The sequence below is a fragment of the Eptesicus fuscus genome, chromosome 24, assembly GCF_027574615.1.
Source record: "Eptesicus fuscus isolate TK198812 chromosome 24, DD_ASM_mEF_20220401, whole genome shotgun sequence".
In the NCBI taxonomy this organism is placed as follows: domain Eukaryota; kingdom Metazoa; phylum Chordata; class Mammalia; order Chiroptera; family Vespertilionidae; genus Eptesicus; species Eptesicus fuscus.
The window spans coordinates 15249452-15273732 of NC_072496.1; the positions used below are offsets into that span (position 1 = coordinate 15249452).

The 24281-nt window shown below is 52.6% G+C and overlaps 1 protein-coding gene across 1 annotated transcript in view; it reads left to right on the plus strand.

Annotated features, from left to right (window-relative positions):
- The window catches only part of CNST (consortin, connexin sorting protein), an 89275-nt gene extending 67085 nt beyond the window's left edge, over positions 1-22190 (plus strand). The window contains exons 9-12 of the mRNA XM_054712979.1: positions 4054-4406; positions 4533-5006; positions 15877-16012; positions 20397-22190. Coding sequence (XP_054568954.1) covers positions 4054-4406; positions 4533-5006; positions 15877-16012; positions 20397-20602 — 1169 coding nt within the window. The 3' untranslated portion in view covers positions 20603-22190. The remainder of the gene's footprint in view (positions 1-4053; positions 4407-4532; positions 5007-15876; positions 16013-20396) is intronic.
- Positions 22191-24281: the final 2091 nt, after the last annotated feature.

The following is a 24281-nucleotide window of genomic DNA, read 5'->3' on the forward strand; positions in this document are numbered from 1 at the left end:
AGTCTTGATATGAATTTATGTCATTGTGCTTTTAACTTGCTTTCCCCTGATGACTGGGTATTTACATTTTTAATTTTTAATTAACTTCTGTAGAAGAGATACTAATTTATACTATTATCAACATTTCACACTTAGTTTAAGTGTGTGTTTTACTCTAAAGTATTTACTGTGAAAATTCTTTTTTTCAAGCCTGATACCACTCAGATGTTCATGCATAATGTTAATTGATGAGATCTTCAGAAAGTATAAGACATAAGTGTTAATTCATAAATGCTTTAGGTCCCATACCAGGAAATATTTGGAGCGGGATCCCTAAAGAGAACATGGGGGAATGGGCTATGAAAGAATAACTTAAAGGCATGCACATTTCTCTAGAGCAGTGGTCAGCAAACTCATTAGTCAACAAAGCCAAATATCAACAGTACAACAATTGAAATTTCTTTTGAGAGCCAAATTTTTTAAACTTAAACTTCTTCTAACGCCACTTCTTCAAAATAGACTCGCCCAGGCCAAAAACCAACTTCTGCGCATGGGCCACGAAGTTTCGATCGCACTGTACGTGCGCGCCCGCACGTGGTATTTTGTGGAAAAGCCACACTCAAGGGGCCAGAGAGCCGCATGTGGCTCGAGAGCCGCAGTTTGCCGACCACTGCTCTAGAGCATGTATAGAAACTTAGGTTAAGTCTGACTTCTCATTTTAGAGCTACCTCTTCAATTCATTGTTTAGGAAGTATCTGCTGTGCACTCAGCTCTTACTCCATTGTTATTCATCAGAGCAGGCTTTTTGTTTGTGTTTGGTTTTTAGTGAATGTGAAGTTAGTGCAATGGGGGGTAGCAAACTGAGCTCACTAGATTTTGGGGATCAGAAGAGCCAATTAACAGAAATTCATCTTAATGTTAACAGAAGCATTAACAAGAATAAGTTTTATATTATAACATACTTGCAGAAAATATTTTGGGTCAAACATGTGGATCCAACATTTACCCGTCCCCCCTTTTCCTGGGACACCATTAAAGCATCAGACAGGGATTCCTAAAAGAGAAACCCTCAGGACAAACTGGCAAGGACACAGCAGCAGATGTGACATCCAGGAAACTGGGAAGCTGGGAAGTAGATGGATGGGTGGCAACTGTCTAAGCACCGCGAAAGCTGTGTCTACAGCGAAAATGCTGGTTCCTGTCTGAAAGCCTGGGATTGGAGGCACTGAGGGCATATAAGGCCCTAGAGCAGGCGTCCTCACACTACGGCCCGCGGGCCACATGCGGGTGTTTTTGCCGTTTTGTTTTTTTACTTCAAAATAAGATACGTGCAGTGTGCATAGGAATTTGTTCATAGTTTTTTTTAAACTATAGTCCGGCCCTCCAACGGTCTGAGGGACAGTGAACTGGCCCCCTGTTTAAAAGTTTGAGGACCCCTGCCCTAGAGTCTGGCTCAGTGGATAGAGCGGCGGCCTAGGGACTGAAGGGTCCCAGGTTCTTTTCTGGCCAAGGGCACATGCCCAGGTTGTGGGCTCGATGCCCAGTACAGGATGTGCAGGAGGCAGCCAATCAAGGATTCTCTCTCATCATTGCTATTTCTATCTCTCTATCCCTCTCCCTTCTTCTCTGAAATCAAGAAAAATACATAAAAAATAAAGTCAAGGACGTAGGGTTGGACTGGAAACAGGAGGTTGGAGCACGGAGACCTCTGTGTTCCCGCTGCTAAGCAGAGGCTGCAGGGTTACCTGTTGGAGAACATGACAGAGAGGAGCTATGGGCGCAGGGTCAGGCTCAGCTCTAGGAAGGGCTGTTATGTAGAAAATGAGGATTGAATGAAAATCTCATAGACTGAGTGGTGAGACCGGTAGCCTGCTTTCTGCGTTGAGCATTTAAACGTGTGGCAGCCACAGCTCTGGTTTCCTCTCTGGGAAATGAGCTACTGGTCGAGGAGGTGAAACCTCCAGAAACCACGTGAAGGGCCTCCCAATGAGGGGTCCCACCCGCTGTGCCCACATTGAGGCCGACCCCTGGGGAAGGCTTGCCTTGAGCCACGGGGCTGCTTGTCTCGTTTAAGAAAACCGCCAAGTCCGGTAGACAAGCCAAGAGAAAGAGGAAACAAAATGCAGAGAACAGACGAAAACTTTTTTAAAATGAATATTATCACAGAGATTAGAGGAAATATTGTATAAATAAAAGCAAAAAGAACATGTTTTATTTATTTTTTTAATATTTTTAAATTTATTTTAGAGAGAGAGAGAAGGGAGAGGGAGAGAGAGCGAAACATCCATCAGCCGCCTCCTGCCCGCCCCCTACTGGGAAGCAAGCCCACAAGCCGGGCAGGTGCCCTGACCTGGAATCCAACTGGCCACCTTTTGGTCACAGGAAGATGCTCAACCAACTGAGCCACACCAGCCAGGGCAGGATGCTGTTCTGTTGTTGTTGTTTGAATTTTTATTGACTTCAGAGAGGAAGGGAGAGGGAGAGAGAGATAGAAACATCAATGATGAGAGAGACTCATTGATCGGCTGCCTCCTGCACACCCCACACTGGGTATCAAGCCCACAACCCGGGCATGTGCCCTTGACTGGAATCGAACCCGGGACCCTTCAGTCCGCAGGCCGATGATCTATCCACTGAGCCAAACTGGCTAGGGAAAGATGCTGTTTTGTTTTGTTTTTAAAGAAACATTCAGAGACTTAAACACTTATAGAAATTTAGAAATATGATAGCCAATATAAAAAATTAATTAGAAGAATTAAAGGGTGAAATTGAGGCAGTGTCCCAAAAAGCTGATCCAGAACAAAGAGTATGGCAGAAAAGGCTGAAGTGATCAGTCCATGGGGCCCAAGATCCTACTCCGGGCATCCCAAAGGGGGAATGGGAAGGGCAGGGACCGCCATCAAAGAAATAATACAAGGACATTTCCCCGAATTGAGGTCATGAGTTTCCGACGGAAAGTCCTGCCACTGCCCAGCCTGTGTGGCTCAGTGGATAGAGCATCAGCCTGCGGACCAAAGGGTCCCGGGCTTGATTCCGGTCAAGGGCACATGCCTGGGTTGTGAGCTCGATCCACATTAGGGGGCCTGCAGGAGGCAGCCGATCCTTGATTCTCATTGATGTTTCTATCTCTCTCCCCCTCTCCCTTCTTCTCTGAAATCAACGTGTGTGTGTGTGTGTGTGTGTGTGTGTGTGTGAGTGTGTGTGTGTGTGTGTGTGTGTGTGTAAATAAATAAAAATTTAAAAAGTCCCACCAAGTACCCAACACAAAGAACAAAAAAACGTTATGAAGTGTCAGGACACCAGATGGAAAGAAAGAGGATCTAAATCTTCCAGGAAGAAAATGCAGGTCAAAGGGGTTGGTATTCAGAATGGTTAAGAAACCACATTCCTTCTGGAAGGCAGACACCGGGCTGCAGTGCCTTCCCTCAGAGTCTGAGAGAAGTGATGTCTGACTGAGGAAACTTGACCCACGTTTTAGGGCCAAAGGAATAAAGGCTTTCAGATCAAGGACCTTTTCTTAGGAAATGTTCCCCAGGAGAGAATAAACGAAGAGGAGACCTGGGATCCAGAAACCAAGGTGTCCCGCATAGCGGACGGGGCGGGGTGTGTGTGTGTGTGTGTGTGTGTGTGTGTGTGTGTGTGGAGGGGTGGGGGTCAGGGCGGCACCTGGGGGGCACGCCTGGAGCGCAGCCCAGGTCAGGGCTCAGAAGGGGGTTTGGAAACTGGTAGACGCCCTGGAGCCATAGCTGTGCATGGGTCAGAGCTGAGAGAGACACAAGGAGAGATTTTTTTTTTTTTAAATGAAGTAATGGGTCAATTACCAACACCAGGGGAAGTCCAGTGGAAATGAGAAAGAACAATGCCCCATGGTACCCGGTGCGGGTCAGTGCGCGTGTAAGGTGGACACTTGACACTGAATTGCCCCAAAGTGTGTGTACTGTCATGGGAGGCCAGAGGGGCAGAGACCTCCATTCAGAGGGTCGCAGCCTTGTTGCGTTATTCCTATGTCCTCTCCCTTCCCTCCTGTACGAAGTGTCGTGAATGTTAAAACCACTTGTTTTCCTTCACCTTCAGAGAGTGGAGCTGGGCCTGGCATGGAGCCGAGTGGAGAGAGCCAGCAGAGGGAGGAGGCCCCGGGGAGCGGGCCCTGCGGCGGCCAGCACCGCACCGAGGAGCCGCTGCGCAGCGCCGCCGCCCCGGAGCTCCCGGCCCAGCCCGCCCAGCCCGCCGGCGCGGCCGGGCCCCTCTGTCCCCAGAGCGCCGGGGAGGCCGGCGAGGACAGCAGCCGCCCGCAGCCGGCTCCCCCGGAGGCCCGCGGAGCTGCGGCCGAGGTCGAGGTGCCCCCTTGCAGCGGGGCAGTGACGGCGCCCCCGGCGTCAGCGGGCTCCGAGCAGACAGCCCCTGCCCCGGAGGCTCCCTGCGCACCGGCCCCCTCTGCACCGGAGGGGGCTCCCTGCGCACCGGCCCCCTCTGCACCGGAGGGGGCTCCCTGCGCACCGGCCCCCTCTGCACCGGAGGGGGCTCCCTGCGCACCGGCCCCCTCTGCACCGGAGGGGGCTCCCTCCGCACCGGCCCCCCCCAGGAAGGAGCTCCAGTTGCCGCTGGCGGACGCTTCCGAGGCGTGGCCCGCAGACCCACCCGCGCCCCGGGAACTGAAGGAGCCGCGGCAGCCCGACCCCGCGGGCAGGGATGGGGCGTCACCGCGGGGGCCGGCTGCCCCCCAGCGCCCTGCCAGGGGCCCCGGCGAGGATGCGCCGGCGGCTGAGCGGAGGGCAGGGCTTCCGGAGGGGCGCAGGGCCCCCGAGGGGCGGGGCGGCCCGGACCACCGCGTCAGCCGGGAGGCGGAGGACTACCTGAGCCGCCTGCTGGAGGGGTGCCTCCGGGGCGCGGAGGAGGAGGAGGAGGAGGAGGACCCGGACCTCCCGGACCTGTCCCCCGACGAGGCCTCCTACAGCCTCCAGGACGACCTGCCCTCCGACGGCAGCCTGTCCCCCGACGACCTGGCGCGGAGGATCGAGATCGCGGAGGTGAGCGCTGTGGTTCCCCCGGTGTCAGACGTGCGGGGGGGGGGGGGGGGGGGGGTCCGGGTGCTGGGAGCTCGGAGCTCGGAGGGGTGTCCCCCGTTTTCACGGTGTCTGTGCCCCGGAGCTCACGGGGATGGGAGCTGGGAGCTCGGAGGGGTGTCCCCCGTTTTCACGGTGTCTGTGCCCCGGAGCTCACAGGGATGGGAGCTGGGAGCTCGGAGGGGTGTCCCCCGTTTTCACGGTGTCTGTGCCCCGGAGCTCACAGGGATGGGAGCTGGGAGCTCGGAGGGGTGTCCCCCGTTTTCACGGTGTCTGTGCCCCGGAGCTCACAGGGATGGGAGCTGGGAGCTCGGAGGGGTGTCCCCCGTTTTCACGGTGTCTGTGCCCCGGAGCTCACAGGGATGGGAGCTGGGAGCTCGGAGGGGTGTCCCCCGTTTTCACGGTGTCTGTGCCCCGGAGCTCACAGGGGATGGGAGCTGGGAGCTCGGAGGGGTGTCCCCCGTTTTCACGGTGTCTGTGCCCCGGAGCTCACAGGGGATGGGAGCTGGGAGCTCGGAGGGGTGTCCCCCGTTTTCACGGTGTCTGTGCCCCGGAGCTCACGGGGATGGGAGCTCGGAGCTCGGAGGGGTGTCCCCCGTTTTCACGGTGTCTGTGCCCCGGAGCTCACAGGGATGGGAGCTGGGAGCTCGGAGGGGTGTCCCCCGTTTTCACGGTGTCTGTGCCCCGGAGCTCACAGGGGATGGGAGCTGGGAGCTCGGAGGGGTGTCCCCCGTTTTCACGGTGTCTGTGCCCCGGAGCTCACGGGGATGGGAACTGGGAGCTCGGAGGGGTGTCCCCCGTTTTCACGGTGTCTGTGCCCCGGAGCTCACGGGGATGGGAGCTGGGAGCTCGGAGGGGTGTCCCCCGTTTTCACGGTGTCTGTGCCCCGGAGCTCACAGGGATGGGAACTGGAGCTCGGAGGGGTGTCCCCCGTTTTCATGGTGTCTGTGCCCCGGAGCTCACAGGGATGGGAGCTGGGAGCTCGGAGGGGTGCCATCCGTTTTCATGGTGTCTGTGCCCTGGAGCTCACAGGGATGGGAGCTGGGAGCTCGGAGGGGTGTCCCCCGTTTTCACGGTGTCTGTGCCCCGGAGCTCACAGGGATGGGAACTGGGAGCTCGGAGGGGTGTCCCCCGTTTTCACGGTGTCTGTGCCCCGGAGCTCACGGGGATGGGAGCTGGTGGGCGCCTGGGGAGCACCCCTGTGGGGGTCCCGCGTCTCCTCCCGCGGTCCCGGGAGGAGCGGTGGTGAGGAGATGAGTCACGTCCTTATAAGGCAACCTCATTTTTCTTCTCCTCCATCCGGAATGGAGTGCACTCCCTGTCCCTCCCCTGGCTAATGGGTTTGTTAATTCTGAGACGGTATCGGAAGGGAGGACACGGTCTAACATACAGGAGGACTGGGAGGTGCTGGCTGGACTGTTAAGCCTCACATTGGATGCTGTGAGTGTCCTCTCGTGCGCGCAGTGTTAATGTATAAGTTCAAGGTTTGCCCAGACAATCCTGGTACTTGACAAAGACAATTATTATAAATAATTGAAAGTTTTAAGTTTTCTCTAATCATTAATGAGTCTAATGGAAACCAAAAAAATAAATAAAAAAAAGAGGGGAAAGGAAGAGAGGATGAGGATCAAGATGGCCATTCTCCTTTTTTGATTCTAAAATGCAGGAAAAAGAAAAGATCCTTCCTGAAGGCTCTTCATGTGGCAGGTGCTGGGGGCATTGGGGGGAGGTGCTGGGGGCAGTGGGGGGAGGTAGTGAGGGCAGGTGCTGGGGGCAGTGGGGGGAGGTTCTGGGGACAGTGGGGGCAGGTGCTGGGGGCAGTGGGGGAGGTGCTGAGGGCATTGGGGGGAGGTGCTGGGGGCATTGGGGGGAGGTGCTGGGGGCATTGGGGGAGGTGCTGAGGGCAGTGGGGGAGGTGCTGGGGGCCTTGGGGTCAGGTGCTGAGGACAGTAGGGGAGGTGCTAGGGGCATTGGGGGGAGGTGCTGGGGGCATTGGGGGGAGGTGCTGGGGCCAGTGGGGGAGGTGCTGGGGGCCTTGGGGGGAGGTGCTGAGGGCAGTAGGGGAGGTGCTGGGGGCAGTGGGGGGAGGTGCTGAGGGCATTGTGGGGAGGTGTTGGGGGCAGTGGGGACAGGTGCTGGGGGCAATAGGGGCAGGTGCTGGGGGGATTGGGGGGAGGTGCTGGGGGCAGTGGGGGCAGGTGCTTGGAGCATTCGGGGGAGGTGCTGGGGGCAGTGGGCGCAGGTGCTGGGGGCAGTGGGGGAGGTGCTGGGGGCAGTGGGCGCAGGTGCTGGGGGCAGTGGGGGAGGTGCTGTGGGCAGTGGGGACAGGTGCAGGGGGCAGTGGGGGAGGTGCTGGGGGCAGTGGGGAGAGGTGCTGGGGGCAGTGGGGACAGGTGCAGGGGGCAGTGGGGGAGATGCTGGGGGCATTGGGGGGAGGTGCTGGGGGCAGTGGGGACAGGTGCTGGGGGCAGTGGGCGCAGGTGCTGGGGGCAGTGGGGGAGGTGCTGGGGGCAGTGGGGACAGGTCCAGGGGGCAGTGGGGGAGGTGCTGGGGGCAGTGGGGGAGGTGCTGGGGGGCAGTGGGGGAGGTGCTGGGGGCAGTGGGGACAGGTGCAGGGGGCAGTGGGGGAGGTGCTGGGGGCAGTGGGGGTGGTGCTGGGGGGCAGTGGGGGTGGTGCTGGGGGCAGTGGGGGAGGTGCTGGGGGCAGTGGGGGAGGTGCTGGGGGCAGTGGGGACAGGTGCAGGGGGCAGTGGGGGAGGTGCTGGGGGAAGTGGGGGAGGTGCTGGGGGCAGTGGGGGAGGTGCTGGGGGGCAGTGGGGGAGGTGCTGGGGGGCAGTGGGGGAGGTGCTGGGGGCAGTGGGGGAGGTGCTGGGGGCAGTGGGGGAGGTGCTGGGGGCAGTGGGGACAGGTGCAGGGGGCAGTGGGGGAGGTGCTGGGGGCAGTGGGGGAGGTGCTGGGGGCAGTGGGGGAGGTGCTGGGGGGCAGTGGGGGAGGTGCCGGGGGGCAGTGGGGGAGGTGCTGGGGGGCAGTGGGGGAGGTGCTGGGGGGCAGTGGGGGAGGTGCTGGGGGGCAGTGGGGACAGGTGCAGGGGGCAGTGGGGACAGGTGCTGGGGGATGTGGGGGAGGTGCTGGGGGCAGTGGGGACAGGTGCAGGGGGCAGTGGGGGTGGTGCTGGGGGGCAGTGGGGGTGGTGCTGGGGGGCAGTGGGGGAGGTGCTGGGGGCAGTGGGGGTGGTGCTGGGGGGCAGTGGGGGTGGTGCTGGGGGGCAGTGGGGGAGGTGCTGGGGGCAGTGGGGGAGGTGCTGGGGGCAGTGGGGGAGGTGCTGGGGGCAGTGGGGGAGGTGCTGGGGGCAGTGGGGGAGGTGCTGGGGGCAGTGGGGGAGGTGCTGGGGGCAGTGGGGACAGGTCCAGGGGGCAGTGGGGACAGGTCCAGGGGGCAGTGGGGGAGGTGCGGGGGGCAGTGGGGGAGGTGCTGGGGGCAGTGGGGACAGGTCCAGGGGGCAGTGGGGACAGGTCCAGGGGGCAGTGGGGGAGGTGCGGGGGGCAGTGGGGGAGGTGCGGGGGGCAGTGGGGGAGGTGCTGGGGGCAGTGGGGGAGGTGCTGGGGGCAGTGGGGGAGGTGCTGGGGGCAGTGGGGGAGGTGCTGGGGGCAGTGGGGGGAGGTGCTGGGGGCAGTGGGGGCAGGTGCTGGGGGCAGTGGGGGAGGTGCTGGGGGCAGTGGGGGTGGTGCTGGGGGGCAGTGGGGGAGGTGCTGGGGGCAGTGGGGGAGGTGCTGGGGGCAGTGGGGGAGGTGCTGGGGGCAGTGGGGGAGGTGCTGGGGGCAGTGGGGGAGGTGCTGGGGGCAGTGGGGGAGGTGCTGGGGGGCAGTGGGGGAGGTGCTGGGGGCAGTGGGGGAGGTGCTGGGGGCAGTGGGGGAGGTGCTGGGGGCAGTGGGGGGAGGTGCTGGGGGCAGTGGGGGCAGGTGCTGGGGGCAGTGGGGGAGGTGCTGGGGGCAGTGGGGGTGGTGCTGGGGGGCAGTGGGGGAGGTGCTGGGGGCAGTGGGGGAGGTGCTGGGGGCAGTGGGGGAGGTGCTGGGGGCAGTGGGGGAGGTGCAGGGGGCATTGGGGGAGGTGCTGGGGGCATTGGGGGAGGTGCTGGGGGGCAGTGGGGACAGGTGCTGGGGGGCAGTGGGGACAGGTGCAGGGGGCAGTGGGGACAGGTGCAGGGGGCAGTGGGGGTGGTGCTGGGGGGCAGTGGGGGTGGTGCTGGGGGCAGTGGGGGAGGTGCTGGGGGCAGTGGGGACAGGTGCAGGGGGCAGTGGGGACAGGTGCAGGGGGCAGTGGGGACAGGTGCAGGGGGCAGTGGGGACAGGTGCTGGGGGCAGTGGGGACAGGTGCAGGGGGCAGTGGGGACAGGTGCAGGGGGCAGTGGGGACAGGTGCAGGGGGCAGTGGGGGTGGTGCTGGGGGGCAGTGGGGGTGGTGCTGGGGGCAGTGGGGGTGGTGCTGGTGGGCAGTGGGGGAGGTGCAGGGGGCAGTGGGGACAGGTGCTGGGGGCAGTGGGGGAGGTGCTGGGGGCAGTGGGGGAGGTGCTGGGGGCAGTGGGGGAGGTGCTGGGGGCAGTGGGGACAGGTGCAGGGGGCAGTGGGGGGGCAGGTGGGGGAGGAGCCAAACCGCCTAGGACAGACAGCTTTTAATCTGAAAGAGGGCAAAATATGTTCCCCACCTTCCGTCTAAATTGACATTTATTTAGATATCTCAAGTCTACCTGTTTCACAGAACACAAAATAGGGGACGACATAACCTGAAACTTGCTGTTGGGGAGAGAGATGACAGCCCAAAGCTGCTGTTAGTTTGTCTTACAGAAGCCATCTTAATAGGGTCACTTCTGTGGAGTGTAGATCTCTGGGGTCAGGGAGGTCAAGTGACATTAAGACTAGTCACCATGAGATACCCTGCAGGTGGGGGGCTGGGACTAGGCAGTGGATTTTATGAGCACATGTGGGTGGCTGTTCCATGGATCTCGGACAAAGGAAGGTCTTGGGAACAGTCCTCCTGGCTGTGCTGCCCAGAACGGCCCTTTCAGGGGAGCGGGAGTCGGGCTCCCTGACAATAGGAAAGGCGGTCTTCCAAAACAGGGAGGGTTCAGGGGGGATAGTTGACCCGGGACTTAGGTCAGTGTCCACAGAGCCCCAGGTATAACCACAGACTGCCTGTCTGGTCCTCGGGCCGGATGGCCTCCCCTTGGCCTTTCTTTCTTAGCCCGCCCTCCCCACGTCCTGGTTAACGAATGCTCCTCTGCGCTGGCATTCCCCTGCACCCAGCTCCTTCTCTTTTCCCCGTAATCTTCTGTTCATTTACATCTGTCCTGCCGCTCCCCGGACTTCTGCAGCAGCCGCCTGAAGTTTCCCGTACCTCATGTCATCTTCTCCCCCTCCAAATGGTCTTTGTTAGCAGGTTTAAACCTGGAGTCTCCGACTGATGCCCCGGGGGGCCAGTCAGGTAATAAAAGTGAATGAGCCCTGACCGGTTTGGCTCAGTGGATAGAGCGTCGGCCTGCGGACTCAAGGGTCCCAGGTTCGATTCCGGTCAAGGGCATGTACCTTGGTTGCAGGCACATCCCCAGTAGGGGGTGTGCAGGAGGCAGCTGATTGATGTTTCTAACTCTATCCCTCTCCCTTCCTCTCTGTAAAAAATCAATAAAATATATATAATTTTTAAAAAGTGAATGAACCGACTTAGTGGTAGAGTGATAAGGAGAAGGTTCCCACCCTTGTCTAGAGGTATCCAGCTTCATAAAACACTGCAGGGGGAACAGCACCCCTGAGGGTCTCGGTCTCACACACACGGTGCACAGTACTGTTTGCCTCGTCAGTCTCTTCCCACAACACCGTTCGGCTGCAGGATAGAGGCTGTACTACACGGCTTGGCATTCAGGACGCGGTCCCCTGGCCCACTCTGCCTTCCCAGCATCTCCCCTTCTGCGCCTTCGTTCTGAGCCTGGACGGGCGTCCGGTGGGCCTCCTCGCAGCCTTCCCAGGTGCACCTTGTGTGCTGTCACCTCTGACCTTTGCCTTCCGTGTCGCTCTGTTCTGGGATGGTGAACTCCTTTCTTACATGTACTTCCTCCCAACGCTCAGGATCTAGGTCATGCCTTTTCAGCAGGTAGAGGGCCCAGTGCGGGGCCTGGCTCATGATCAATACTCAGTAAATGCCAACTGCTGCCATCATTCCCCGATCACGGAAGTCCATAATGTTTATTCTCTTCAAACTACGCCTCTGAACTTCCAAAGAGGGAGTGGCTTCAGCACCATTCCTCCTAAAGTCCTGTCTAGCTATAACCTTTTCTTGTTATAGAACACACGTTATCCAAATAAATGCAGGTAGGTGCTGTCTATCTGTAAATGGCTTACCTGTGTATTCATTTACTCATTGGCGTATTTATTGAGCACCTACTACCTCTGCCTAGCCCTCTTCCCCTTCGGTAACCACCAAACTGTTTTCTCCTTCCATGAGTTTTTGTTTGTGCTGTTCGTTCCTTTGTTGCTTTCTGTGTATAACCCACATAATAAGCTAAATAATAATGACTCTTGGCCTTTTATGTCACAAAAGAAGTACGGCCATTTGTGACAACAGGGGTGCATCCTGAGAGTATGTGTCATGCTGAGCAATAAGTCTGACAGAATAAGCAAAGCTCTAATAGTCATTAAAGATCAGACCTTTTTCACATCAGGAAGATGGCAAGAGGTTTCATCTTGAGTTTGGTGGAAACTCTGCCGGTCGCCGCTGCGACAAGTTTGAAGCAGGTCTTCTGGGCTCTCTAAGCTTGGCTTCTTCCCCTGCAAGGGGGGCTGCTACTGCTGTATGAGAGTCACCAGGATTCAATGTGACACATTCTGTAAATGTCTTTACATAAAGTACATGTTCGCTGAATTGTAGGTCTTATGGTAGAGCCCATATCTTTTTTTAAATTTTTTATTGATTTTACAGGGAAAGGGAGAGGGAGGGAGAGATAGAAACATCAATGATGAGAGAGAATCCTTGATTGACTGCCTCCTGCATGCCCCACACTGGGAATCGAGCCAGCAACCTGGACATGTCCTTAACTGGAATCGAACCTGGGACCCTTCAGTCCGCAGGCCCGACGCTCTATCCACTGAGCCATACCGGCTAGGGTGAGAGCCCGTATTTAAAGGAGCAGGCAGAGAGCATCATGGGTTCCTTTGGTGCAGAATAATAGTGGTAAAAACTTCACATGACTCCTGCAGTGAGATGCCTGGCATGGAGGCTGTTTGTAATGGGCTAATATGATTTATGAATGTTAATTCTCGAGTTAAGTCAGAAGCCACACGTGTTCATGTTCAAAATTTACCAGCCTTGAGGTGCTGGATTGAGTAAAGCCTAGCTCATTAAAAGGATATTATTTGGCATCTACTGTCTTCAATTTTGTGAGGAGGCAGTTCTAACCCCAAGACCTCTGAATGCTTACTTTGTCACAATAGGATTTACTGTATCCATAGAAACTCAAGATAATTTTGTTTTCACAACCATTTCATTCTTAAAATGCCATTTAAGATAATCACTGATGTTCTGGGGGAAGTGCAGAAGAACTGTTTATTAGCAAATGTAGAGGCCGAGGCCGAAGGATGTGTTGTTCTGGTTGAATTCGGCACTTATTCGTAGAGTAAGTACCACCAGTGACAGTTTCATTAATTACAGCTTACACATGCTTTTAGTTCATAACGGAAGGAAGGGCTTGGTATATTTTGTTTGGGTAGCAAAGAAATTTGGTGATTCAAGTGGAAATCCAAATTTAGTTTATAAAGGTTTATTTTTTTTTTTTTGAGATTTAAAAATTCTTAACCTTTTATATCAACATTATGGTAAAAGGGGGCATAGAAATGTTTGTGGGTTTTTTTAGAGTAGTTTGGAGGAGACACATTTCTATGTGTCCTAAATCAACTTACATCCTGCTTACAGAAATGCGTGGCAGTCCTTTGAGTGAGACCCCAAACTAATAGTGAGACCTTGTTTTGACTTCCCTGCTACCAGAGAATTAGGAAAAATCTACCCAAGTCAGGCCTTAAACTCTGTGTTTGACTGCCTCGGTGTGGTAAATAGGAATTTCTGTCCTTGGCGTAGGTCCTAAGACCTCGGCCTAAAACTCATGCCAGAACAGAAAGGCCCACCCCTACCTGTCTCCTGAGAGTTTCCTCCTTGGCTTGCATCTCCGATGCCTAAACTTGGCTGCACCCTCCCTGTTCCCCATCCATAGACTAAAGGGCCAGAGGGAGTTAGAAATGACACAGCGAGAACCCTGGAGAGATCCCTCCTGAGCAACACGGAAAGGCAGTAATGGAAAAGAACACGCTGTCCTGTAGACAGCAGGCTCTGGTGGGAAAGAAAATGTAGGTGCCCGGCCAGCAGGACTCAGTGGTTGAATGTCCAACTGTGAACCAGGACACAGTTTGATTCCCAGTCAGGGCACATGCCCAGATTGCGGGCTTGATCTCCAGTGTGGGGTGTGCAGGAGGCAGCCAATCAATGGTTCTCTCTCATCGTTGATGTTTCTCTCTCTCTCTCTCTCTCTCTCTCTCCCTCCCTTCCTCTGTGTAATCAATAAAAGTATATTTAAAAAATAAAAAGTAGGGTGTGTTAGATTATTAATCAAGAATAAAGGGTTGGTTGGGGGAGAGTGTCAAAATATTGGCCCATCCCACCCAACTGTAATTTCTCATACTTGACTTCTTCTCTCTTTAAAAAAGTTGCCCAAGTTCATTGCCACCCGTAGTAAGTAAGGTGGGGCCACTTGGGCACGACCTTCAGAGTCAGACGCCCCAGAGGAGGCCCCGCAGGACCAAGCAGCTGCGGCCCTGGGACTGGCTGGTTCGTCTTGGAAGCACATTCTGTGTCTTTCCAGATGATTTCCAAAGTTCTTCTCATTCTTTCGACATTCCTTCACGCACATTTGCGATGTCTTTTGACTTACGGCTTGGATTTACAGGTCCAAAGTTCCTACCACGGAGGTATACAGTTAGCATGATGCCACTCCGGGGCTCATGCCGGATTGTTGATTCTGAGGAATTAAAGCAACTTGAAAACGCCTGTGGAATGGGAATTCACTGTTGGTCATGAATGTACGGCTTTAATTTGTGGAGGAAACAGTCCATGAAAACCTCATTCTTTCTACATTTACTAAAAGCAGAAATATCATCTGTAGTAGTAATGCACTCATTAGATTAATTTCAGTTCTTCTCTTGCTCTTAAGGAAGCCATTAGGACTCATTTCCCTCTCCGTTTCAGCGGGAGCTGGTCAAACCATTGTTCTGTGTTGTGTGAAGGGGCTCTTGGACGTTGCTGTCTAAAGCGGGACTGGAAAAGCTGCTCCTTGCTTACTTGTACTTGCCATGTTAATGTCACCATGTCCTTTCGTTTCCTCACAAAGACATCGTCTGAAATACATGTTTCCGATAAAAAAGAATAAATGGCTAACATCGATTTTTATTTTATTTTTATTTTTTTTGAGATAATGGATTCTATAGGCCCGTGTTCAGGAAAGCCCCGTAGAAGACTATATTGAGTGGTTTGGCCCTAAAAGCCTTGAGTTATAAAAAGAGCCGATAGGATCTGTAATATTTATGCAGAGCACATTATCAGGCTGGAACTGGAGCTCATGTTGGTAGTTGATGCCATTGATCAGCCAAATGAGATTTACAAGCTGGCGTCCCCGCTCACAGTGATCTGATGCCAGCGAGCCGCTGACCTCTGCAGTGTTAGGCCCACAATGCCCACCTATGCCATCACCCCCCCACTGTCCAGGCAGGCGGCTCGCAGGCTAACCTGCGGACCAGCCTGCTGCTAGGGCACCTTGACGAGGCCTCCTGCTTCCGGCCCGGCTCCACCAAGGCCCCTTCCTCCTTCTCCCTGTACTTCAGAGCCTTGTCCCTCCTGAATGGCTCAGGTCTTTGTTTTTGTCTTTGCTCCTAAGTAAGGGGTGGGGTGGAGGCAGGAGAGAGGGATCCCACGTGCAAACCAGAGGAAACAGGGAAAGGGGTTGGGGCGGGGGCGGGAGAGGGGTGCTGAAGAGTTACTAGACAGCACTCTTGTTTTTGAAGGGCCAAAGAGTCAACGTTTTAGACTTTGAGGTCTGTTGCAAATACTCAGTTCTGCCATTGTGGCCCAGAAGCAGCTGTGGATGAATGGGCTGTGTCCCAATTGAATTTTTACATTCAAACAGGCAGAGGGCCTTCGGCCGACCGGCCGTGGTTTGCCAGCCTGTGCACACCACCAAGTAACCCGCAGGGAGTAACGGGCTCTGAGAGTCTGGAAGAGAATCCTTGGGACGCTCTGAGCATCAAGCAGGCCTTAGCAAATGCGTCATTCCCCGAGGAGCTGAGGGCTGCGCTGGTTGTGATGTTGAAAGTGGGTATCAGATGCATTTTGGGTCCCTCGTGTTTATTTCCTTGACATTACCGATGAATGAAAAACGCAGTGGTGGATTACCAGCCTCTGTTACCAAGCAAAACCCAGCACTAACGACTAAGCAACGAGGGGCCGTAAGTGACGGTTCTGCAGGGTACTTAGCAGGGAAAGGGGCGGTGAAGGGCCCGGCCTGGCCTCAGCCCGCTGCCTCTGTGCTGCCTGGCTCTGAGCCAGTTCAGAGCTCAAGAAATGCTTGGCCGTCATCGGCGTAGAACTGAACATATTCTGTCCCATTTTGATGATTAACTGTGATTTTAAATCCATACTAGAAATTCAAATGCCCATTGAATTGAATCAGCCTGGTTGCCGTTACCTGTAAAAATGCCACGGACATTTCCCACCCTGATTTAACAAGCGGTTCTTGTCACCCCTGCCAGGTTGTTCCTGCTGCAGGACTGGTCTCCATATTAAAGAAGAGGAATGACGCTGTAGGAGACCACCCTGCCCAGATGCAGCAGAAACCGTCCAAGCGGAGAGTGAGGTTCCAGGAAATAGACGATAACTTGGACCAGGGTGGGTACCGCTCAGCACTGTGTCTGACGCAGGGTCACTCCCAGTGTCTGCTGAGAATGAGGCAGTGCCCGGTGAAAGGTAACAGAATCTGTAAGAGAATATGTGGGCGCAGTTGTTTTGTCTTCTAGAAAGAGGCAGAGAACGGGACTGACATCGGTTCTTAAATGGTTCCTAAGCGTTGTGTTTGCTCAAATAAGTGAACAAGTTGCAAAATTCAACTCCTGGCCTTCCGACCCCACAGGCAGTGCTCGGTGTTCAGAGCTCATTTCTATTAACTTGTTTAGTGTGTTGTTGGGTTTCTTAGCGAGACTGCTACTTCTGTCTTCTTTTCAGCAGCAGTTAATTCTCCTATTTCATATGTGTGGGAAATGTTTATGGATTGCAAGTTTTTTCTCGTCAGTGAGATATATATATATATATGATTTTTTACAGAGAGGAAGGGAGAGGGATAGAGAGTTAGAAACATCGATGAGAGAGAAACATCGATCAGCTGCCTCCTGCACACTCCCTACTGGGTTTGTGCCCGCAACCAAGGTACATGCCCTTGACCGGAATCGAACCTGGGACCTTTGAGTCCGCAGGCCGACGCTCTATCCACTGAGCCAAAGCAGTTAGGGCTCTTCAGTGATTCCTTGACTCCATAGAAGGAAGTGTCTCTTACGGGCAGCAATTTAACACGGTTGCTGTTGTTGGACTTTCCTCCTGGGCCGCTAGGTAGAGGCTAGGTTTCCCTAAGGCAAATAAGAGTGAGTGGAAATAGAGCCAAAAACCTGTGTGTATGCTTCTCCTGTTCGTAAAAGAACAGTGTGAGCACGTACATATACTTGCTAAGTATGGCATCAAGTGAGGGAGGTTCCTAGATTCATACAATTAGGAGCCTTGGAAATAATCTGTTCCCGCCCCTCGTTGTAGCTCTGCACCTTGCTTGTAACTCTCACTTTCTTCTCCAGATAAAATGCGTAACTCTTGTGTGCTCTAATGGGCCCTGAATGGTCCCACTCACCGGAGGAGCCCAGGGTTCAGAGCTGACAGTCCTGCTTCACCTAGTGGCCCTCTCATTTTAGACCGGGTCACGTCGCCTGTGCTCAGCAGCCACGGTGGCCTCTACACAGTGTTTCCACACGTGTAGATAAAGCAAATACATGTTTATAAGTAAACTATCATACATGTAAAAGCCAAGCGACCGGAATGATGGAACGACCGGAACAACTTCCCATGGCCCCTCCCCTACCTTGGGGCAGGCCGGCTGGACCCCACCTGTGCACGAATTTGTGCACCAGGCCTCTAGTTTATATGAACATGAAGAAAAATATGGAAAGATGCATAGATTATTAACATAGATGAGGTGGTGGTAGGGATTCATGCCAAAAGAAGATGGTGAAAATACTGAACTGACAAAACACACACACACACACACACGAGACTGATATGATCTGTATTTATATAAAATGTATTTGCATATCTATCTATATAAAACCCTAATATGCAAATAGACCGAATGGCGGAACGACTGGTCACTATGATGTGCACTGACCACCAGGGGGGCAGGCGCTCAATGCAGGAGCTGCCCCCAGCTCACAGGCCCTGACAGGCTGCAGTGGTGGGGGGCAGGGCCAGTGAGTTGGCAGCACCAGGCCAACCAAGGTGGGTGCGAGCAGAGGGCGGTAGCGGTGGGGGGGAGGGGGAGGGGGGCAGGCAAGCAGGCAGCACCAGGGCAAGGCGGATGCAAGCAGGGGCCCCGATCATCCCGCCAGTCACCCCACAGATCAGCCCTGATTGCCAGCCAGGCCTAGGGACCCTACCCTTGCACGAATTTTTCCTTGCACGAATTTTTCGTGCACCAGGCCTCTAGTATACATATAAACTATTCATCTATTTAACTACTAAAATCTATTAAACTATAAATTTGTAAATCACAGAACAATATGATAACATAATCCTATTTGTGTAAAAATCCTGAAACCCTCTGTGTTTGATCTGGAAGGATACACACCAAAATCACCAGTGTTTGCCTCTGGGACAGGGTGGGAGGTGACTGGGTAAGAGAGAAAGGGAGGGTCCCTTAGACTTAGGTGTTTGCATTTTCACCGGAATAATGTATTCACATATGACTGTAAAGTCCTCTCAAAGTAATATGCTAATGATGAGAAAACTCAGACAGTAATGAAAAGAGTATAGGTTCTTTTTTCATTGGATTCCCCCGAGTATTGATTGAAGCTTCTTATTATCCTTTTGAGAGACATTCAGTATATGCATCTGCATATGTGCGTACAGTATACCACTGACACTCATCTTTTTTTATTTTTAACACAAGTATGTACTATTTTGTCACTTAATTTATCGATCTTGGACATCTTCCTATGAAAGAATATATTAACTTATTTCATACAATTGCACAGTATTCCATTACATGAATGCTCCACACTTTAACTGTTCCATCGTAACTGAAACGTTAAGTTCTCCTCAACGTTTTGTTGTAAAAACTTGGTTGAGTGAACATGCCTGTAAATACGATACGGTGTGTTGTGTGGATTTGTAGGCTAATTCCTGGAAGCGATGTGCTGGGCTAAAGGAGAGGGCCTCGTTGGCCCAAGGCAGCCTGGTCGACACCTGTTGTCCCAGCCTTGTCTTCAGTTAACACTCTTTCTCACTCTCAAAAGTGTCCCAATATGGCCCTAGCAGGTTTGGCTCAGTGGATAGAACATCAGCCTGTGGACTGAAGGGTCCCGGGTTCGATTCCGGTCAAGGGCACATGCCCCGGTTGCAGGCTCAATTCCCAGTAGGGGGCGTGCAGAAGGCAGTCGATCAATGATACTCTCATCAATGATACACCTTCATCATGCTGATTATAAAACTTTTTTGTCTTTTCCCAAATATTTTTAAATTTTCCTTTAATTATGAACCATCATGAAGATGGCCTATATTTCCTCAATATGGAAAGACTGATGTGGGCATTTTCATTAGAATCAAACCTACCAGCCTGGCCTGTGTGGCTCAGTGGTTGAGCGTGGACCCAGGAACCAGGAGGTCACTGTTTGATTTCCCATCAGTGGAGGCGTGCAGGAGGCAGCCAATCAGTGATTCTCTCTCATCATTGATGTTTCCATCTCTCTCTCCCTGTCCCTCTCCGAAATCAATAAACGTATTTTTTCAACTGCCAGAGTTATTAAGCAAATTACAAGGAAATCACTGAATTAGCCAGAACTTCACTATTCCACTAACTAGTAAGAATGACGTTGAGTGTTATTCAGATGCGAGAGGGATCCCACCCAAAGGCGTTTCTTATTGTTTAATACCAAACTGACTTTGCTTTAAGGGGGTCCCATGAGGTGAACGCCAGGAGACTGTAATGTTGAGGTTATCGTTAGCATTCTGAGTAATGCTGTGAGCACACAGAGAAGTACTGCCCTTCTCTTCTCCTCTCTTTTCACGGACGTGATCGTAGGCATCGTGCAGAGGAGCTGCTTTTAAGTCGAGCCTTGCCAGGCTGCAGGGCGCATCCTGTAGGGCAGCTAATCAGCAGGTCCTTGCAGAGCGGAAGTGCCCTGGCTTTCCGTCCATGCGTTGGTCTGTCCCGAGGGGACTCTTAGAAACACCTGGTTATCTTCATCGGCGAAGACAGGGGGCGCTCGGATCTCCCGTTCGTGCAACTTAACCCTTTGCACTCACTTGCTTTTTTCTCGATTCCTTTCTTCTACTCGGGATATAATTTTTTAAATACCCCAGATTTTACAAAGCGCGGCAGTAGAATAAAAAACTGGAGTTTCTTTTCATACAAACTTATTTATTTGGATTTTTTTATATTTCAAATTATTGATACATTCAAAGAGTAATTTTAATCTCTATAATTTTTCATGGTGTGATATTTTTTGAAACATTCACCCACAGGAAGACCTGGTTTACATTCACATGTTGCGCAAATATAAGTCGTCTCTCTTCTTCCTCCTTTGATTTTTCTGTTAGAACAAACAACACAATCTTTGTGTTTTTTGTTAGGGTGAGGTGTGATTATATGGAGCTTTCCATCCAAACGTTGCTCTAAGTTAGTGGATAATAATCTACCCCTGGAAGTTAGTGGACCGTCTCTGAATTCTCCAACAAGATCATGCACTAGTTTCCTAATAAATTTCACATGCGTTATCAGTTTTTCATTTTTTCTTTTTTGGCATCAGTTGAGACGGCATTTACATTTTACGTGTCCTTTCATGCTAATGAAAACAAGAAAAGATACTGGAAAAATAGACAAAAATCCCCCTTCCCCCCGCGGTGAAACTACATGTCGAGTGTGGCTCGACATCCGAGCTGCTACCGATGCTAACCGTGTCGACTCACACTCGACATCCGAGTGCAAAAGGTTAACCTCCCTCTGTTCTCCTGTTTGCAGATGAGGCTGGCAGTGGCTCCTGCCTTTTGCTGGTCTTGCTGTGCATAGCAACGGTTCTCCTCAGTGTCGGAGGGACCGCGCTGTACTGCGCTTTTGGGGACCTGGAGTCCCCCGTGTGCACGGACTTCGCCCACAACGTGGACTTCTATTACACGAAGCTGCTGCAGGGGATGGCGGGGCTGAAGCACTGGGTGTACCTCTCCTAGCGCACCAGCTGCGAGGACCAGAGGGACGCTTTCTCGAAGGCTTCTATTTGGGGAGTTGTGGAAGGCGCGCCCCCTTCCCCCGGCGGCGAGGAGCCGCAGCAACAGCAGCTTCCAAAGGCGATCCAGAGGGGCTCGGAACCATCCCCGCAGGAAGCAGAGGTGGACTGCGCAGCGTGGGTGCGAGGGATGCCTGCGGGAGCATGCCAGGCCCTGCTCTGGCCTCCGCAGCGGCTGCCCTGAGCCCAGTTAAACAGGGAAGGGTCACAGCCACATGGCGTCAACTGTCTCGTCGAGCTAACCCTTCGAGGACACTGGTTTCCACCAGTTGGCCCAAAGACATTGCTTCCGGCCATCGCGCAATAAGTGTGGGTGTGATCAGAAGGAGTCGCCTTCGGTGTCCTGTCTGTTCAGCTAGCCTGGAGCGCTGCGGGCTTTGTGCGTCATTTCTGTTTGTGAGAACATTCTGTTCTCCGTTTGTGAAACGGTGGTGTGGACGTGCGTGTCTGCGTGGGTGCGTGCATGTGTTTCCGTTCATCAGAAGCAAATAACCCAGCGCACAACAACAAAAAATGCCCTTTATTCTTCTAACGACTATAGATGTGCAGGCACAACTCTTCAGAGCAGGTTTAACTGTGGAACAGAGCGGCTGTAGGGATCTTGGCCCTGAAATGAGAAACGGTGACAGATCTGCGACAATTAACTTGATTAACAAGCCGGGAATTAATTACAGACCTGGAGGTGAAATTAAAGAGCTCCCTCTGAGTCTCAGGCAAGCAGTTTGATCATGGATTCGACGCCTCGTGGAGTGTGATGACCGCGGGACTCAATCCAGCAAACACTTATTGAGCACTTACCAGGTTCTGAGTCTTTAGAACTAAAATGCAAAGATAATGAGATACCAGTTCCTGCTCTGGATGTTTTCATCCTGGCCTTACGTTAAAAAAAAAAAAAAATACTTCGGCAAATGAAATGAAATCACCACATAACGCAGTGTTACCAGGTCATGCATTCCGAGGTTTGAATGTACATTCATGTCACAGGCTCGATTTAGTCCTTTTATGGGGTCATTAAGCAAAAATTCCATCATGTCTTAACTAAGCCAATGTCTGAATTTTGTTTAAATCTGTCGGTTACGTGGCATTTCCTTTTCTAAGGTCTGTCATTTACGAAGCCTCGCTGTGGCTTTTTATAACATAGGCAGCATTTTAAAAGAAACAGAACATGAATTATAGTTTTTTAGCGAGTGATCATTGCTTCATGTTTGTTTTCCTGTCAGAATCACGTGAAAGAAAAAGGGAGAAGTTACTTCCTGGTTGTTACTGGCTGGTACAGTACCCCTCCGTGTTCTGCTTATTTATTTAGATGATGTGAGTTTCGAAGGGCTTTTTATATGTGTTGAAAGTGTGTTTTTGAGCATGCCTTCGGTTTTCCCAATGTAGATATTTAATTACTGTGTACTTAGTATTTCGATTTCCTATCAATTCAGTTTCTCATGTTTTTAAGCTTATTTTTAAACTGATGTTAGATTTTCACTCATAATACTGTTTGACTTGTCTCATGTCACCATAAACTGTAATATTTTCAAGGATTATAGATCAAAGATATTTATTTAGAAGTATACAAGATGCTGAAATTTAGATTCCTTCTACTTAAGGCCGATTTTATGAGAAGGTTATTTTAATGTTCTATTATAAATTTTAAGAATTTGTATTCAAACTGTATGTGAAATACGTAAATGTCAACGGTACTATCGTGGGAGGTTCTGCAAAAGACACTCACCAGGTCTGCCGCGAGGGGTCCCGTCTTAGACAGCCCTCTTCCGGTTCACCCTCTTGGCTCCTAGTTATGAGGATCTGATGATTCTGATTTCCGACGGTTTTATGCGAAGATAAATCAAAACTTCCTCCTGTTCTCCCCTTTGAGTCGCGATGGCAGTCCTCAGTACCCCGGGGGTCTCACTTGCCTGGAGGCCGCCAGGGCCTCTACTTCACACCAAAGGTTTCCTGGGAACCCTGGCGCTGAGCTGAGAGGACTGAGGCGACACCTGGGTCCTCGGGGGAACAGTTGGGTCTCAGAGGAGCCAGGTGTGTCCTCGCTCTTCCCAGGGGAGGGGGAGGCGCGCTCAGGAGTATGGTGACGTCTGGGCTTAAAATAGGCACGAAAATCGCAACTGGAAAAAGTAGGGCACCGCTCGCTGACAATGTAATCGTCGTTCGTTGCATGAATTGGAGTAATTCCATCTGGTGGTGAAAGCATGGTTCCCGCACACGTGCAAAGGTCATCCAGCTTTCCTCTGATGTGGTTTTCTTCTGCCATGTGAAAGTCCGGACAAGTGCTTGTAACTGCTCTTCCTTAAGACCTGTATTGGATGGAGGGTCACCGGTCAAGCTTGTCATTTAAACGCTTCACCAACAACGTGTCTCAGAGCGTTTCTTTGGGTCCTGGGGTGCTGGGAAACACGGCCGTAAAGTAAAATACTTCAGAAGTTGGTCTGGCCCCACAGGGAGATAGCGGTCTGTTTCGGGAAGTCAGGTAGGTCCCTACCTAAGGGCTCTCTGCTCTCCAAGGACGTCCCGGTCTGCCTGGCATGGTCGCTGGAATTCGCTCTAGGAAGCCATTCCCCTTTCAAATAAATAAATAATCCCTTCCTTTAGGCTTCAAAATCCGAGTCCTCAGGAGGCTTACTTTACGCTGTGAATGTGTGTATTATGCTGAGAGGACTTGAGGGAGGCTGGGGGTGGGCATAGCAGGGTGGGAAAGGGGTAGGAACTGAGCGGGAAAGAAAGAACGTGGGCCAGAAAGAGCCCTTTCGCTATTAACCTGTTTGGCTAAAGCTGGCTTTGTGGCATTTACTCCCAATCCATGGAGAGACGGGATTTTTGTCTTCCCATTCACATGGCACACGTAATTCGGTTCATTTCTGTTGGCTCAGTTAATACTAACCCACCCTGTGTCCTTCTTTCTGCAGCGTGATAGAGTTCTCACATTTATTCGTCTGATGCTTAGATCACTGAGCACACATTCCCTCAAGTCCAGGTCTTGTAACTCCAAAATCCAGTTCGCGGTCCATTCTATCCCTTTGCCTCCTCCTCAGAAAGAGCTAGTGACCTGGGGTCGGTCTGGTACTGTCTGCTGTTTTAACACCTTCCAAGATAATTATCATCGAGCCTCCTGTGCTAAGCTACAGAGCGGAGAGCTTCCTTAGGGGATTCTAGTAAAAGGTATTCATTCCCGAGTTCAGGCACCGAGAGAAGAGGTGTGGGAACCCGTGGGCATCTCCCCCTGGCTCCGAGGAGGGTTACTCCCTGACTCACGGTGGGTTCACATGGCAAGAAACCCATCGTATGTGGAAAATGCATTTGACTCCGCACTCAAGCAGCGATTTTCAACCTTGTTCAACTCGCGGCACACACAGTAATTACTAATTCTGCAGCACACCAAAAAAATATATTTCTGGACATCTGACACAAAAAAAAAGGTATCATTTTTATTGATTTACAAAAATACATATAATAATACTAATTACCTACCCTTTTTGCTCCAAAGTGGCTTTTTAAAAAATCTGGTGCCTCTCCTTGTATATAAGGATTTCTGGTACCAAGAAGGAACCAATCAGACACAGCCTTATTATGCCATGTGTCCAATAAGATTCAACTCTTGTTCAATGATCTATATATTT